The 19,034-nt window shown below is 32.2% G+C and overlaps 1 protein-coding gene and 1 pseudogene across 4 annotated transcripts in view; one reads left to right on the forward strand and one right to left on the reverse strand.

Annotated features, from left to right (window-relative positions):
• Positions 1 to 14,225, forward strand: part of STXBP5 (syntaxin binding protein 5) — a 213,840-nt gene extending 199,615 nt beyond the window's left edge. For all 4 annotated transcript variants that reach the window (XM_056818911.1, XM_056818912.1, XM_003340397.4 and 1 more), the window contains 3 exons: positions 5,029 to 5,140; positions 6,042 to 6,262; positions 8,299 to 14,225. In XM_056818911.1, coding sequence (XP_056674889.1) covers positions 5,029 to 5,140; positions 6,042 to 6,262; positions 8,299 to 8,340 — 375 coding nt within the window. In that variant the 3' untranslated portion in view covers positions 8,341 to 14,225. The remainder of the gene's footprint in view (positions 1 to 5,028; positions 5,141 to 6,041; positions 6,263 to 8,298) is intronic.
• LOC130457815 (U6atac minor spliceosomal RNA) lies at positions 167 to 286 on the reverse strand (annotated as a pseudogene).
• Positions 14,226 to 19,034: the final 4,809 nt, after the last annotated feature.

Genomic DNA, 19,034 nt, shown 5'->3' on the forward strand with positions numbered 1-19,034 from the left:
AAACCTAATCCTGAGTTAACTAGAAATAGGAATTGAATTAAATTGAATTGAAGTTAACTAGAAATAGAAATTGAGTTAAATTGAATTGAAGTTAATTAGAACTAGAAATTGAAAATTTAAGTTAGCCCAACTTTTGCCTAAATGTTAGCCATTTTTCCTAACTGTTGTAATATGGTTAGATGCCACAGAGCAGGTGGAAATGCCTTAACCGTATGTGTGTTGTAAAGGCCACTAGGACGTCTTCCATCCTTATCAAGGGGAGTGCTAACCTTCTCTCATACAACACTGCTATCAAAATGGTTACTTTTCACAGTCACACAGGCTTTTGAAATTTATGCAGGCCCAACTTCTCTGAAACTCCAATTGCCTTCTTTTTCCCAAATTCTTGACAAAATAGATTGGAAAACCTAGCTGGCTTGCCAAAAACTGTAATATTTATTGGGAAAGGAAATGGAGGATTGGAAAAATGGGGGATAATGGGAGGTTTGTATTGGGGGTATGTAGGAGTTGAACAGGACAATCTAACTAATGCCTATAATGAGCAGGAAATTCAATCATGGATAAAGAACTTAGGAGCAAAACAAATGAGAAGAATATGGTTTTCACAACTAGGCAAGCCCATCCTGCCTAAAAATTTATTTTATCACGTGTGCAATGCAATACACGCACAAGGATACTGTGGAACACAAGCTGTAATTGATTCAGTGAGACAATTTGGGGCTGCACCAGGAAAGTCCTCATATGCCATAAGAGTTTCTCAAAAACATAAAATTTGTATGCAGTTCAATCAGGGAGTTTATAAAACCAAAGGGTTAGGAGGTCGTCCCTTAGCATATACTCCATTTGAATGCATACAGATAGATTTTATCAATATGCCAAAAGACAAAGGGTTTAAGTATTGCCTTGTCATCATAGACAGACTGTCTAGATGGCTAGAAGTTTTTCCTACAAAAAAGAACAACATAGCATTTGTGGTCAAAATCCTATTAAAAGAAATCATACCTAGATTTGGGATTCCCTGAAAATTGGACTCAGACCGTGGAAGTCACTTCAGTCAATATTAAATGAAATTTATAAAAATCTAGGAATATAAGCAATATACCACACACCATATCATCCCCAAAGTTCAGGGCAAGTGGAGAGATTAAATAAGGATATTAAAACATTGATAGGAAAATTTTGTGCAGAAACACACCAAAAATGGACAAACATTCTGCCATTAGTTCTGTTCCATCTTAGAACGTGACCCAGTGGAGATTTGCACATCTCTCCATTTGAGATGCTGTATAGACCCGCAATTTGGCAAGGAAGGACATGTAAACCAGCTTACATTGCAATGATAGGTGGAAACTGTCAATTAACAAAATATATACAAGCTTTACAAACAAGAATAGAAGAGTTGCATGAAATGAGCTTAATACAACAAACAGTACCCCTGGATTACAATTTGCACAACATCAAACCAGGAGACATAGTATACTTAAAAAATTTCAATAGAAAATTGGCTACAGACATAAAATGGACTGAACTACATGAAGTATTGCTTACTACCCCCAACAGCTATAAAAGTTGCAGGGAAAGACTCATGATTTCACTGTCCCACGCAAAACCAGAAAAAATTCTACACCACTGTAACAGACATAGAAGATAATTAGACAACAGATAGTGCTGAGAAATGAAAACAAAAACTGATTAACATAAAAGTACACCACAAAGAAATAATAGTGACACATAATGTTTGAGACAACTTTCCAGCCCAGAGGAAAAGCAACCCAGAGGAAAAGATTTTAAACCAGCCCAGAGGAAAAGCATCAAGAAAACTGCTAGAGACAAGAAAAAAAAAAGCTGAAATGGACAGCTAAGACTGAACTTTGTAAATTTGTTTATATTAGAGGACAGATCAAAAACAAGACTTATATGTAAGACTGAGTGTGTTGAAATAATGAAACAAAAGTAATTTCACATATTATGGAAATAGCAACACCCCACCCTCCCCTGCTACATGGAGGCTAATTGTAGCCTAAGGAAAGATCACCCCCATTTTTACCAGCTGGTTTTTGATTCTGAAGACACAAGGGGAACCTACCAGCAGCCTGGGTCCTGGGGCTGGGCCTAGGGCAATGAGCAATCTGGCCAGAGTTGCTGGGGCTGGGACTGGGCCAGGTGAGCGATCTGGGTCAAGCAGGTCTGGAGCAGATCAATGGAGGCAGGAACAGATAACAGGAGGCAGGAGCAGGCAGCAGGAGTGAGCTGAATCAAGAAGCTTTGCTGAAAAGCCTTGGAGAAATGTGACTTAAAAAAATTAGCTAGGCAGTTGTTCCCTCCACAGCTGATCAAAATAAACTATTAAAAGCTGAACTTATGGATAGTCATAGTAGAGAAAAAGTTTAGGGAAGTTAAGAAGATTGAGGGTATTTTATCACATCAGACATGGTCAGCCAAAACTGTAAAAATTAAATTTAGTCTCTAGTAATAGAAATATTATATTTTATGAGGTTTATTAAAGATTATTAGAAATCAAGGAATAAAGAAAAACAAAATAAGAAAAACACTTGCCTAGGGCTGATTAGCTCATTCAAAGCTTACTTACTACATCTTGCAATGGCCTAGTAGAGAGAGCATGAGTATAGAAAAGGGAAAGGCAGGTGTTACCGCCAGTTAAATACTTATTGTGATCTCGCCCAGGTGGAAACTCAGGTGAGATTATAGGGAATTCTGGGAAATACCAAGGACTTCTGGGGATTGTAGTCCAGGGTTCAAATCTCCATTTTACAGGATCATCAGGGAATTCAAAAGCAGCATGTATATGAGATAGAGTACCTGGAGAAGATAACATGTTGGCAGAGATTATGGGGAAATGGTAGCTATCTTGTAATATTTGGAAGAATATCATAAAAGAGAGATTAGATTTAATCTCCTTGGCCCCAGAGGACAAAATTATTTCTAATTGTTGAATGTTGCTCTAAAATTTCTTTTGGCATAATTTCAGATAGAACTTCCTAACAAAAGTTGTCTGAAAATAAAATTAGCTGTTTAGTAGAGAGTAAGTTTCTCATCATTTAGAGGAATTCAATCAATGCCTACATCAGCTTTGGAAAACCTTCTCCAAGTTCAAGCCCCCAAAGGGCAAATTCAAGCTGTCTGTGAGCCCTGCATTACTGCAGAGAGCTGATGGAGAAAGTGCTTGCTTTGGGCTGCTGGACAGAGGAGCAGGACATGTAAAAAATGTCCTCCATCTCTGGGATGAGGGAGAACCAAGCAACTCCCAGAGTGCTGGCTCTGCACACATGCCATATCTTTGCCAATGCTGGCCTAGATGATCACTTGTCAGGGATGTTGAAGAGTAGATTCACTTGTCAAATAGACCAATGAGGTGATCTGTCTCCCTGTTGATTCTACCTCTGGGTTATCTACCTCTGTTATTTATTTCCATTATTTCAGAACATATTTTCTGTTGCCAAAAATAGCCTTAAATGCTATAAGTTTTGTTTTGTCCTTAAAGTAGTTCCAAAATACTGGTGGGAATAGCAATGATAAACTACCAGTGTGCTGTAGATCCTTGGACCTCACACAGGGTGAGACCCATATCAGAATCATGTACCTGAAATTATTGGGGGAAAGGACTTTTTAGAACTAAAAATTTTGAAAGGAGACATTTCTCAATTAAAATTGAATTATAGCAATTTGTGAGATTATGAATATTGTTGTTATTACTTAGAGACATAATGCTTATTTCCAAGAGGTATAGTGCTTAGAAAAGATTAATGTATAACCTTAAAATTAGTTCTACTGTATTAAGATATACTATATATACATATGTATATACGTACATATATATATATATTGACTTTAGAAATTGGCAACAAAATATTCACAGAACAGTATTAGTATTGGAATTATAGCAGTTAGAAAGCTTTATCATTTTTGATTGACTCTCATGGAAATCTAATAAACAGAAATTCAGACTTAAGAAAGTGAAAAAAATGCTCTTTCTCAGTTAATATTTCTATAGCTGTTTTTGTCTTAATTTGCTGTCTCAATTTCTGCTCACTCAATTAAAATGACACTTTGGAAAAATTCTCAGATGTTGTAGTTGATGATGAGAGGTCAGACCTATTTACCAGGTTCTCAAGACAAGCTAAATTAAAGACTTATTCTCACTCCTTAAGAAGTGCTAAGGCATTGTTATGTAAATACATCCTATTTCTAGTAGTGTGATGATATTACACTGATACAGCTTAGGAAAATACATCACACTATTTTTTTTTACTTTACTTTTAAGATGGACTCCTATTATTTTTAAATTCCTTTCTCATTTCCTAATTGAATGATGATAGCTAAATAATTAGGAATTTTTGCACCTTGAATAAAAAATTGAATCTCTAGTATATGTCAATGGCCACTAATCCTAGGTAAATAAATGATAGAATAATAGAAGCTTATTTCTAGAAACGTCATTTGTAATATATGGAAAGTAGCATAGAGAGAAGTTATATCTTAGTATCACACAATGAATTAGCATATAATCTTGGAAATTCACAATTAGAAATTGCCTCAGAAGTCATATATTCTATTCTGTACCACCAATGTTCTCTAAAACTTCTAAATAAATGGTCATCTCTGGTATAACCTAGGTTCAGACATTTGACTCCCAGGCCTCTTCTCCATTACATCCAGTTAACTCTCATACAGTCTGAATACAGTGTTTGTATTTTGTTTGTAACTTAAGCTGACTGTAATTATCCATATTTATTGGAAAGTTTTATAATGCTGTTTAATGGAAAAATATGATTCAGCTTATAGAAATATACTTTGTTGCCAATTTTTAGGAATATATTTCTTGAATAAAGTTTTATTCATCCAATTCATTAATTACTACATAGTTATACAATCTATTTTAAATACCAGTGAACATTATTATTATAAGAATAAACTGAAAATATTCCCTGATGCTTTTTTTGGAAATGCTTTCTTTCTCACTTTAGGAATTTTCATCTACCTTTTAACAATTATATTTTTGCTTCATAGGAAATGTTAGGTGAACTCTTCACTCCTGTAGAAACACCTGAAGCACCAAACAGGGGATTTTTTAAAGGCTTGTTTGGAGGTGGCGCACAATCCCTTGACAGAGAAGAACTCTGTAAGTTAATTATTTTTATTTTAGAAAATTATTTCACAAACAAGAAATATTTAAGCAGTGTAAAAATTTAAATGTATGAAATCCTTCAGGAATAAGGAAGCAGTAGTCTCTCAATACTCTGCCTCAATTAAATCATATCTAGTGTATTGTGTTCACTTTGGGGATGAGGCATGGTTTAAGAAAGATACCTTAGAAATTTTCTTAATAGTTAGGAAATTTTACTAATATCAAGCCTAAAGTTTTATCTGTAACTTTCATCTCTTCTTCTGGTCCTGTCCTCTGGCACCAATCAGGAATCATTTAAATCCACTTCTGCTTGAGAGCCCTCATCTATTTAATCACATTTATCATATCCTTCTTGAATCTTCTTTTCCTTAAGCTAAACATCCTGTTCTTTTAGCCTAGCCACATATGAAAGAGTGCTTTATCTCTATGGACATTCTCTAGTTTATTATGAATTGATAGATTTGACTAAAATATGGGAAGTAAAATAAATCCTCAGCAGAGAAATTGTGCAGTTCAGTAAAATTGTACTGTTCTATAATTTCTCACCAATATCCATATTAATTAAGGAAACTTGAATTTTGTATGCTTAAATAAATATACTTAAATAACTATTTAAATATTTAAATAAATATACTTAAATAACTTTTTAACAAAAGGCCCTTTTTAGTATACTTACTTCAGAACATCTACTCTGGATAATTTTGATGATATAAAGGATTTGCATGAATATGGGGGAAAAGTATTAGTGAATATTCACATATTTATTTAATTTAATGTGTAACACCCTTTTAATTGTATGTAAATGGTGTCAAGTATTTTACATAGCTTGTCCTTTTGATTGAAAAGAAAATTTTCTGTTTTTAATTGTTCCCAATTTATTAATGAATATATGCAGTTGGAGAATCAGCATCTGGAAAAGCCTCCAGGAGTCTTGCTCAACACATCCCTGGTCCTGGTGGTATTGAAGGTGTTAAAGGAGCAGCATCTGGAGTAGTTGGTGAATTGGCTAGAGCCAGGTTAGCCCTGGATGAAAGAGGACAGAAACTTGGTGATCTTGAAGAAAGGACAGCTGCAATGCTCTCAAGTGCAGATTCATTCTCTAAACATGCTCATGAGGTATGCCCAACAAAAATATATTGACTAAAGGAAAAAAAAATGAAGCTTTTTCTGTTACTGAATGTAACAGATGACTATTTATTCAAGTAGAAAGAGCCATGGAGTAGGTATCGGGAAATCCTGGACATTGTTATGTCTATGCTACTCACTAGCCCAACTTAATAGGAACTAAAGACACAGAAGCACTCTGAGCTTCAATTTTTTCATCTGTAAAATGAGAGGGTTTTGCCAAGCCATCTATTTATCCCTCCCATATCCAATATTCTATGCCTTCAGCATTCTCAGACTTCATGCAAAAGCATTTTCATGTGTCAGCAGATAGTGTTCTGGTAGCTTAGGCCTATAAAACTTATATTTTAGAATCCAAACTCAGCATTGTAATAATAAAACACAATTTCTCATTGTAGAAAGTAATCCTTTTAGTGCTTGCCTTTTACTTCAGTGGCTCTATGATTTCAACTTCCAGTGACACAGATTACAGTCCATTAATGCCTCATCCTGTGTGACTTTTGGCCATGTCCTCCTATAAATCTTTTTTGAGTGAACTTGGCCAATGTGCTAGGGCCCTTTCATGCTCTTAATATGACTTAGATACCAAAGGAGCTTGTAGGCTGTAAGTTATCCCTTGCTCTTACTGTACAAACTGTTCGCCTTTTCTTATCATACATTTTTCCTCAGCGTTGCCGCAAAGAAAAATATACTAAAACATGGATAATGTTAACATGTGGTTCTCTTAATGAATATGTAGCTCACAGGGTTCAAACCAGGCACTGTAGTAGGACCTGGTAATATAATATCAAAGATGAAACAATCTCTGCCCTGAAGAAATTCTTAGATAGGGGTAGGAGGGAGGTTTAGGGGCTAGACAGACTGTATACAATAAGCATATACAAATTATATATACAAAGGTAATACAAATAATTTGGGGAAAACAAACATCATCAACAGGCATTTCCTGTGTAGAAAACATTTCTCTGGTGCATAGAAGGCAGCTTGCTTTTCTGGTATTTACCCCTAATACCTTATTAAGCTTATTTTACACTTAAATTGTTATTTTTCACTTCAGGAATATTTACAACCATGTTAGAGTTATTCCTTTAAAATCAGGAATTTTTACATATTCTACTCATAATATTCCTATGTTATACTCTAAGACTGGAGGTTCACATGTTCCTTGAAGCTACTAGGAGTTTGGAAATAGAAAGTTCAAAGAGTTCTGATTCCAGATATTAATGAAGTATATTTCTGTGAAACCAAACCTCCTTTAAGTACATTGGAGAAGTTGGAGTTAAGGGGGAGGTCTTAAGTTGTTACTTTTTCCAACTACCATGATCAGCCTTTTTTTAAGAGACTTAAAGGTATTTTTGTTTATTATATAGTTTGTATTGAAAAGCCCCTCTTTTCAGACCTATTCCCTCCAAGTATCTCCTTAATTAAATAATTAGTTGAATTATATGAGTTAGCACCCTAATCCCAGAATACCCAATCTTCTTTCTGACATGACCCAGAATGAACTGCTTTATTTGTGATGATTTCTTACAAATGTTTATACATTAATCTTCTTATGATTAAAAGACAAAAGATGAAGACAACATAAGATCTCATTTTCCATGATTTGTACAAAATCTTATATTTTCTTCCCAGTCAAGATGACTACTTTTCTAATCTGTAAAAGTACACTGGCATCCATCTCCTATGTCAATCTTACTAACTCCCTCTTTCTTCTGATCTTTAAAGTACAGGTGAGTTTAAAAGTGTTTATATCAAATATAAGCAATTTCAGTGCTATCTCAAGCCAGCATCTTAAATGAGTTTTCCATTTTTTTAAACCAAACTGACCATTCTAAATGTGAATACAACTGTTTAAAGTTTTAGGTGGGTTGCTTTGATACTTTTTACTTGCAATGATGTTAATACTAACAAAAATAAAGAAACAAATTGCAGGTTGAAATTTTTATTACTGTCCATTTTCTCAGTGTGCATATGTGTGTGTGTGTGTGTGTATGTGTATAATTTTTCTCTCTTTCTCTCTTTAGATGATGTTGAAGTACAAAGATAAAAAGTGGTACCAGTTTTGAAAGCCAGAATCCAGTAATATTCAACTTTGTCTGGAAGGGGGGGAAGACCCCTTTTTTCTTTCCATTAATTTCTTTTAAGACAGAATTGAAGGAGTATTCACCACTGGATATTGTTCTTTCCTAGCACAATCATGCACTGTTTTACCTCAGTCATGTGTCTTTAACTGAGGAGTATTGTATTTAAAATTCACACACATACAACTGGAGTATTCATGTGTGTCTCAGCCATGAATTAACAGCTTGAGAATTGAACAGGTCACAGAGGACACATGAAGAGGAAAAGAGAAAATTGGCACAAAATGGCAGTGGCAGTCATGGATCAGTCCTTTACTAAAATTTCACATGCCTGGAGGTTTTGTGCTCATGTATCAGCCATCACTGCTGAGTTTCTTTTAAGGAGAGGCAGTAAATCAGGGATTCTGGAACTAGAACAGTCATATTTGCATCATTGAACTGAACTATTAACAGCTGTCATGAACTTCCCCTTTCCTCAAGTGGATCATCATTATCATTAGTGAAGAGGAGTTAAACTACTACCAACTGGTGAGACAAAATTAAAGTATTGACTACTGATAATGAAAACAAACATAGTTTACCTATGAATGGGCTATTCTTGGATCTTTGTGGTTGTATTCTGTATTCAGACCATATTCTGTCAAATATAAAACAAGGAGATGAATCACTTTTTATGGAAAAGTGAAGAGAACATGAATGAACTCATTTCTGGAAATTTTTATGTAAAATGGCTATGCAGTGTGAAAAGTGAAAAACCTCCATTGTGGTGAGGAGAATACTTCAGTGTCTGTTGTTTTTGTTCTCATTAATTCAGCTAACAGTAGTTTTGACCAAAAAAAGTTAATTGGTTAAATTTGTAAAATGTTAAAATTGGCTAAGGTTTTAATTTATGCTTGAATTTTTTATAAAATGTTTAACCAAATGTACCTTTGCATCTATTTAATTAAAATTGCTAACATGGTTTCATTATTTCAGTAAAATGTGCAGCTCCATAATTGGGGGGGGGGGTGAGGCTTTATTTGCTATCAGTACACTCAGGTGATGAGCCAGTTAAAACTTACTGCACATACTATCACAATGAAAATACCAAGCATCTAGTGTCAATAATTAACTATATATGAATCTATCTGATGACCTATTTTCTGTAGAATTAATATATTATAAATCTGTCAATGTCCTTTCAAAATTTTAATGAGCCAAAAGAGAAGAAAATGTACTTTTTGGAAACTAAATTATTATTATTTCCTGTACTAGGGTCTCATACCAAATAAGACCTGCAATGAAAATTTAAGAACTGATTTCCCAGTATAGTGTTAAGAACTGAAAAGAATTGACTGATTAGATTTGGAAGCAATCTCACATCATTAAATCAAACTTAATACAGTGAGATTCTCAACTGCTGTGTTAAAGCAGTTAAAGAGAAGTACATAATAGGAGCACTAAAATTAATGTTCATAAAATTAAAATATTTTGTTCTGTAAGTAATTATTGTCTTGTTTTTTCTTTAAGAAATAGAGCACAACTTGATAGTATACATGATTTTTTTTTCTCCTTTAGGGTCATTAAGGTATACTTCCAACACCTTAACTTTATAGGGTTTGTGATAGATTTTTCCCCCTCTAACCATTTCATAATGAAACTTTTATGTTTACATCTCACAAAAAAGTGCACTACTGGACAAAAATGTTTACATTCAGGTTGGTTTTAAAATATTTGACAAAGACATAATATAAAAGTTGATCAAACCAATTTAAAAACAGCAGCAGCCTATTTCTGAAGAAAACTTTTTAGAATTTGAAAATAGCTCGGGTAATTAACTTGTTATTTTATTTAATTAACATCTCTATGATGAAAATGTAATAATTCACAAATTGCTTTATTTGTATCATATTCCTATATCCTACCATTCTGTGCTATGTTATCATAGAAGATATTTAATAACTCTTTTAAAAAACAGTTCAACATACACCATGGAAAACGTTAACAGATTTGGAAAAGTTGATGGGAAGCACTAAGAAAAATATTTTATGTTTTCACCTTGTGGATTGTATTAGTACAACCATTTAATATGCCACAGGATTATTTTATGTCTATCAATTATTTTAGATTACCCATCATATATAAAATAAACTATTAATTGTTTTATTTACTACAAATGAGGGAAATTTGTTAAATTTTACATAACTAATATAGAAAGACGTTGTTATGTTTGACATTTTTTCTTCATTAAATTTTTTGTCATTGTTAAGATGGCAAATTAAAAATTAACTTTAAGATTAGAAAGCTAAATTCATTTTAAACATAATATTGGAACTTTTTCAGGGATTTTCTTCAGTTTTTGATGGGGGAGACAACCTGTTGTCATGGTCACAGTTCTTTAACAATTATCTTACAGAAAAAGATGTTTTTTGTTCTACTTAATCTTCAGTAAGAAAAAAAAGACTACAATAATGATAACAGTTCTTTATTGAATATCCTACAGAAGGTGATTCTCTTTTGAGAAGTACAACTTTACTTTTCTTTTTTTTCTCTTAAAAAAAATGTAAAAAGTCACCAGCAAGCCATGGAAAAAAGTCAGGGGATATGTATAAGACTTCATGTTAAAAGCAAAGAATCAGAATATTAAAAGTGTTTAGTGCACTTCTTTCATCTTTTCCTTAATATTATTCTTTGTCTTATTTGTTCTAACTTTCACATCATTGAAGTATTAATTGTTTAATATGTCAAAAAGCAAATGGTTTCTCCATGTATTACCCAATTCATCTCATTTTTCTAAACTAAAATTCACACAAAGACATGTATGTATGTCTGTGTGTGTACATACATATATGTCTGTGTATTTTTAATACACATATATGCTTGGAAAGGAATTTGTGAGACAACTCTCTTATTGTATTTTCTGATATTTGAAGAATCTTGTGTAGTATGTCTGTATGATGTTTGGAAAGAGGGGTATCATAATCTCCTTGATTTGCATTTTGGTCATAGAAAAAAAATTAATGTTTTGGGGAGAGATAAATGAAGATACAATGGAGCTATTATTAAATTCTCTTAATTTCCTTTTTGTTGGGAGTTCAAAAAACTGCTGCTATTTATCTGTTATATGTAGCTTATTACATTTAATTGCATTCAGTGCTTTCAATTGAAGCTTTTTTTTAATTCTACCAAATTGTAGATTCTTTTTAATGTTACTTGATGTAAATACATGTGTGTTTCCAACAAGTCTGAAAGTGTTCCATATGTTTAAATAGCAAGGTTGGGTTGGGGAAGAGGGTGATTATTTGGACAACACCATAGATTTCAAGGTTTTATCTGATTTGTATTGTATTTCCATTTATGTTTGCTCAAGACACTTTTCATATGACAAATTAGAAAGCTATATCCAAAGGTAGGTTTTTTTTTTTTTTTGTGGCAGAGACTTCTATTAACTTTTTTTTTTGCTTAATAAAAAGCACTGATATTACCTGAATTTAAACTTGAATTTTTTTCTGCACTTTTTAAAGAAATGAAACTTTTTATTATAATTTGATTTTTCCACATTTCCTAGTTCAAATAAAATAGTACATGTGTATAACACACCAAAATCATAGCAATGAGTCTAGGTTTACTTTTAAAAATTAGATGATTACGAGTTTAAAAAACCTTTGAGAGGAAGTTTTTCAAGGATAAAATATATATTTAAATATAAATATATATATATACATATATATATAAAACCATTTGCTGTATGTCAGCATTCTCAGTCTTAAATTATTGCAACACTTTCAGATTTGTTTCAAGATCATACAGTAATAATGTTATATTTATACATACTGCTAAAGAATATACTTTTAGTTTTCAAATGAAATTTTTATATATGTAATTTTAATTTAAGAAAAGATGAACTTGTTAAGTTTAAGTCAGAGTACTTAAAAAGTATGTATATTATCCATACAAAAAGTTATGTTATACGCTTATAATAAGAAATATATTCGTATCTCATATCGAGATACAAGTAATTAAAAATTTACCATACTTCACTAGAAATCTTTCACACATTTGGCAGGATAATATCATAGGTCTTGTAACCCTTCTTTTCAACGTTCTCAATTATTACGTTTGGGGGAGGGGAGGGAAGGAAGGGGAAATACCCACAAACATAGTTGCAAAATTGTTCTCAATAGCTGCAGCTTGCTATTGGATGCATACCATAACTTTTGTTTTAAATATATATATATATATATTAAATATAAATAGTTTTTCAGGTATTTTCTTCAGCATTTTAAAATAAATTTCCAAAAACTAAAAGAGAGTTTATGTATTTTTGTCTATCAAGAAATTTCTTTTATAGTTGATAGAATTTGTTATTTCCGTTTGATATTTACTAATCAGTATTACTGTGTAAATTTTTTTCAAATTTTGATTTTGGAAAGCATGGCACTTCTGTGACTGATGTGCTTTTTTTTTTTTAACTCACTAGTTTGTTTATTCACCTTGGTTGAAATTCATTGCTCATATGTTGAAACTGGTAGATATTTTAGATTTTTAAAATGGGTATAACAATTATATTTGTTCATTTACAACTTTTGTTAATTGAACTTTTCCTGACCCTGAATGATTTCTTATGAAGGGTGACTATGGATCATTTTCCCTATGGATATAAAACTTTACCCCCATAGAAGTATCAGATACTGTAGACAGAAATTAATTGTTTTGGAAAAGAAAATTAAAAATTATAAAGCCTACAGTACTTTTTTCAAGAGAACTAATCTACTTTAATCTGTTCCCAGTTCAAAAGATCATAACTTTGCTTTCTACTAGTAAAATAGTTTACTAAACTATCCTGTAGCTATTTGTCTCTCATCTCCACAAACCCATGTGTACATCCTAGTTTCCTTCATGTATGATATTCCAAGCCAGCAAGTAAGGATACTTTTCTGATTTGACTACATCTCAGAGGAATAATAAATGTCAGTTAGGCCAGTATTTTTTTCTGTGAGGATAATAATTGATAAAAATGTATAGTGTATAGGTTATGAGTAAAACAGTATTAATTTGGTGGGGTTTTTTGGCTCAAGCACTTAAAATAGGAACAAGTTATTGTGATAGAATAGTGTTCATTTGAAATTTTAGGTTTTTAAATTGTACTTTCATTATGACTGGTGAAAACATTCATCTGAAAATATGCATGTTGAAAAGTGAAAATAAACATAAAAGAAGGCAATGCAAGTGGGTATATTGTGTTTTAAGTATATCCATTTTTTTCTTTGTAAATAAACAGTACTATATTACTTTAGTCTTGACCTCTACTAAATATAAGTAAGAGAAACATCCTGCTTTCCAGTTATGCTACTGCCTCATTGTAAAAGCACCACCAAAACATAATATGGTAAAGAACAAAAGTAAGTTTTTCTACCTTAGCCCATTCACTGGGTAAGCATGCTTAAAGTAGAGTTCTAGCTTCTGGATACCTTAGACTGTACGTGCAGATTTTTTTACTTCACTGAAGTTTCTTATTTAGTTGGTCTTGCTGAGCCCCAGTTGCTGTCTTGAAGGAAATTATTGGAATATGCATTTCAAATAAGGTTGCATATCCATTTGTCTGTATAGTTTCATATAAACTACAATCATATTGTTACAAACACTGAAATGTGTTAGACATCATAATTATCTTACATTGATGTAATTTAACTATGTTATCACAACAAAGGGTTAAAATAATGGAATATTTTTGTAAATAAATACCTGTCCAGCTGGTATTTTAAAAGAAAAATGTATTATATATGTTTCTGAAAAAAATGTTCATATATATGTATATGAATGTGTCATTATTCTGAAGGACTCTTAATTGGGTAAAATAAACTACTCAAATCTCTCCTGAAACAAAATAACCCCTTTTCTGGAAATTTAATGTTATAGTTTTTTTTCCTCTCAAATGTGAGTTATAATCCTATTGAAACTTAAATTTTATTTGAAGGAATTATACTGAAATTCTCTATATTAGCAAAGGGAAGAACAGAGACAAATAATCAAATATTTAGGGGGAATGAAAGTTTTGTTTCTCAAATACTACTTCTCAAGGCAAAAGATGGATGTTTGTTTTGATTTGTATCTAGAAACCATCTATATAATTGCTATTTTTGTTTAACACCTTGCTAGTAAGTACATATGTGCACAGAATCCCAGTAGCCAATAACAGTTCCCCACAACAGACCATTTTGTGGAAATTGATTGGGAAAAGAAGGGTGTTAAAAAGTTAAAATTGGAGAATCTCAAAGCTATCCCATTGTGTCTGTTTACACTTGGGAAGTTAAAAGTCTGGCAATAATATCCTTAGATAAATGTGTTAAAAAGTTGGGAAAGAGCATGGTATTATTCTTTTGTAATGTGGCCTTTAAACACATGGTGGCAGTCCTGTCATTCGTTTTAGGTATTCTGGAAGAATCTGACCCCTTTCATTTTTGCCAGTAAAATTTGTAATCTTTTGAAATAATCCCATTTTGTGTTAGATTTGTTGACTTCCTTTTGAATCTTTATTATTTCTAGTATCAATTGAGAAAAATGAGTTTTAAAGTAACATTGTTTGTTAAATGAGAACTTTGCTTTACTTATATAACCTGGTTTATTGTTTAAAAATCCTTCAGGTTCCCCCCACCTGTCCCCCAAGAAGATCTCGGGTTATGAAGAAATGATACAGCAACAACAACAAAAAAGGGCTGGATATTTGAATATCTGTTAAAAGAATTCTTTCTGGCTTTAAAAAGCCTTAATTAGCATGCCATTGCATAAATGGTATTGTTTAAATATTAGTGAGTATTCACAGATATCCCAGTATACCCTAATGTATTACATTTTTACCACTGAGATAAAGCAGTGAATTATGATCTCTTCATATAAATACACAATATTTTTATTACATTTAATTTTAATGTATCAAATAATTTTCTTCCTAATCTCAGCACAACTGAATTTGCTTAATTTCACTATAGTACTCTGGTAATATGAATGTTTTTTAGCAATTTGGACTATATTAAAATACTTTCAGAGGTGGAACTTAGAATTTATTTCACTTTTTCACACTTTATGAATTAGTTTTTTAAACTAAAGTTCCTGTGTTCAGTCCATATTTTACATACTGGAGTAAAGGAAGGCCATGTTTCAAATAATGTCTCTGCCACTTAGTACCTATCACTTCATCTCTCTGGGCTTCTGTTTATTATCACTAAAAGATTGGACCCAAAAGACCTCTAAGGTTGCTTCCAGTTCTAAATCTACCAAAGTGTACAGAAATATAGTTCTGAATTTATATGATGCCTTACACTGTGCAGGCTCAATCAAGTTCTATTAAGTATAATGAAATTATATATACCATAATGTCTTCTATTGCTCATTTTAAATTTAGGTCAGATTTTTCTGTACTATTTATCAACCAAAATATGAGATGTTTTTAATACCCAAATTGTTTTTTTTTTTTAGTAAATGCCTGACATTGTTGGGATAGAAGGGTCCAAATAAATTATTGCATATACTGAAATGCACGTAAAGGTAATAAATGTATAGTGACAAACATCAGAAAATTTGGGCTTTAGGTAAAATCTCAACTGCCAGCTTTCTTAATATTACTGAATCTTGAAGCTTTCTGTGAACCATGAAAGATCTGAAGTAGTGTAAAAGGCAAGCTAGACATATAATGGTATTCGTGAATAATGATATTGCACTCAATTTCATTATCTCTCTCTAAGCTTCACTATATCTTTGAATTTATTTCCCTTTTCTTGTTTCTGCCTCTCCAGGACTTTGTCCCTGGCTATTGACTCTTGTTAACTCTCCTAAAATTAAAAACAAACAAACAAACAAATCTATCCTTCCCATTGAAAATAAAACCATTTTCAGTAAATTTCTTTATTACCCCTACTTCCATTCATACACACATATACACACACAGGCACAGGCAAACACCAACCAAACATCCATCAGGGATCTAGATTTGTATTTATTAGAAGCTATAGATTCTCTATGAACAAAAAAAGAATACAAGAAAACCACGATTCAAAAAGTATGATCTACTGACTATTACGATTGACCGCATCATCAAATTTAGTCAGCAATCATCTAATTCAGTGATTGATCAAATCTACCCATATTAGTGCAAGACATGAAGTCAAGTAAACCTTTTAAGCCTTATCTCTATAGATATTATTTGAGATCATATATCAGTACAACAGTCTTTACTCTGGGGAAGAACTAGAAGTTCCTGAATTAGGCTCTCAGCATGTACCATCATAACAAGTTTCATATTTAAAAGAAAAGTTTATTCAGGTACACTTCCTCCATTTAAGTTTTGGAAGTTTTAGAACATTTTGTACCCATGTAGTTCTTGCTACAAATTTATGTAATATATGTATATGCACAAAACAAAAATAACCCATTTATATATTACATTTTATATAGATTACTTATTGCTTTTTTAAACATTTTGTTGGAAATACTGTTCAAGTACTCCATCTGGTGGCCAAAAATATTCCCGGTTAATAAACTGAATTGGTTACTATCATCTATTTTAAATTCCAAGTGTTACTGAAATTCATTTCAATTACTTAGGCAAAGAACATCAATTTAAGAGTCAAAGAACCTGGATTCTCACTAGCCCTGATTTTGCCAGAAGTTATCTGTATGAATTTATGACCTTGGGCAAGTCCTTTAAACTTTCAGTTTCCTAATCTGTAAAAGAAAAACACCAGCCCTACCTACCTCACAGGGTTGTTGTGAGGGTGAAATAAAAAAAAGATTATATAATGTGTTTTTGAATTTTCAAAGTAACATTAATGCCTCAGAATCTGTGTGCCTGAAAAATATAAAATATATATGTATAAGCAATTTGCTTATGCCTGACTTGAAGCAGGGAAGGACAATTAGCAAAATTAGTAAGGAAGGTACTGACCATTGGCAAAGATAAACATGGATTCATTTCTGATAGCTTTTGATTTTAATAAGTCATCAGTAGCTATTAGTAACTGAAAGTCTGCTGAAATTTAATTCATTTGCATATAATTTGCTTGCATTGCAATGCATGACTGAGGTATGGTCTTATTCAAACTAAGAAACAAAGCAGAACTATAAAGAATATATCAATACCTTGTGTGTTCTAGATACCCAACAAATAATTATTGCATGAATCCCATTTAACAAATTTCATTAAGATGTGTTTTTTTGCTCAGTTGTGCATTGCTCAGTTTTTAGCAATGATATAGCATAACAGAGCTAAAAGAAATCTTGGGCATAATCGAACCAAGTCTTCAAATTTTACAAATGGAGAAACTGACCCAGAAAGAGAAATAGGACAATATGCATCAAATGCATTCTTTAAAGATTGCTCAAAATATGATTAATTAAAAACTGGTGGGAATCAAGAAAGTTGACTTTCTTATAGAATTAGAAGAATTCTTTGTTCTTAAGAATTCTTTATAGCTGTTCAAAAACATGTTAGCATACTTTGACTGACAACTTTTATAAACAGAATACTTACATAAATTCTAGTTCTTAGATTTTGGTTTGAGCCAAAATTATTCTTTTCTGTTCTACTAAATACGTGTCTTTAATTTATCAATTTATCTTTTTCATCCAAAGAAATGACACATGAAAAGGCTTTAGTAAACTAGGTGAGCCCAATGTAAATATATGCAGATTTTTAATTATGGATTATTATTTTTTTAAACAATACTGTGTATTAGTTCCAAGGCAGAAGGGTGGTAAGGGCTAGGCAATGGGGGTTAAGTGACTTGCCCAAGGTCACATAGCTGGGAAGTATCTGAGGCCACATTTGAACCTAGGACCTCCCACCTCTAGGCCTGGCTCTCAATTCACTGAGCTACCCAGCTGCCCCAATCATGGATTATTTTTGTGGATAAAATATCCTTATAAGTTATGATTAAATTTAATTCAATCATCAGTATCCCTGCTTTCAGGATAAATTTTGATTTTACATTTTTATCACCATACCTTATGGAGTAAAAAAAAAGAATTAGCATTCAACGAGTAATGTGGGGACTGACCCAGTCCCAACACCACCTGAATAGGAATTCTTGATCCAACATTCTGGCAAGGAGCTATTCAGGTTTAGCTTGAGGCAGTCCATCTTATTTTGAGCCATCTTTAATTATTGGGAAGTTTTTCTTTTCCTCAAGTCTTAATTTGTCTTTTTGCAACTTCTACCCCTGGAGCAAAGCAGAACAAGTCTAATCCTTCCACTTGATAGCCCTTCAGATACTTTAACAGCAGCCATCATATACCCCTAAATCTTGTGTCTCTTTTGGCCAGTGCCTGTTTATATCTTTTAACCAATTATTTTAATCATCAGAACATAAATTTCATGTAGGAAAGAGAAAAATCAGAAAAGAGTTTTAGCAGATAAGACATAAAAAAGTCAGTAAAGAATTGGTGAAAAATATTTTAACTTAAAACAAACTATTTTAGTAATTTGAGTTAATTATTCATAAACTTGAATAATATATTTGTAATCTGATCCATGAAGAAGTATTTTGCCACCACAACATTCTCATCCACATGTTTACCTAACTTGTCTAAGGAGGACCTAATTCTCTGAAGAACATCTGATTCTTTACTATCTTGACATACATTTTATTCCTTTTTCATTCATCTATATCCTCAAGGAGGTCTTTTATGTTACTTCTTGTATATGA

Source organism: Monodelphis domestica, chromosome 2, assembly GCF_027887165.1.
Source record: "Monodelphis domestica isolate mMonDom1 chromosome 2, mMonDom1.pri, whole genome shotgun sequence".
NCBI classification, from domain to species: domain Eukaryota; kingdom Metazoa; phylum Chordata; class Mammalia; order Didelphimorphia; family Didelphidae; genus Monodelphis; species Monodelphis domestica.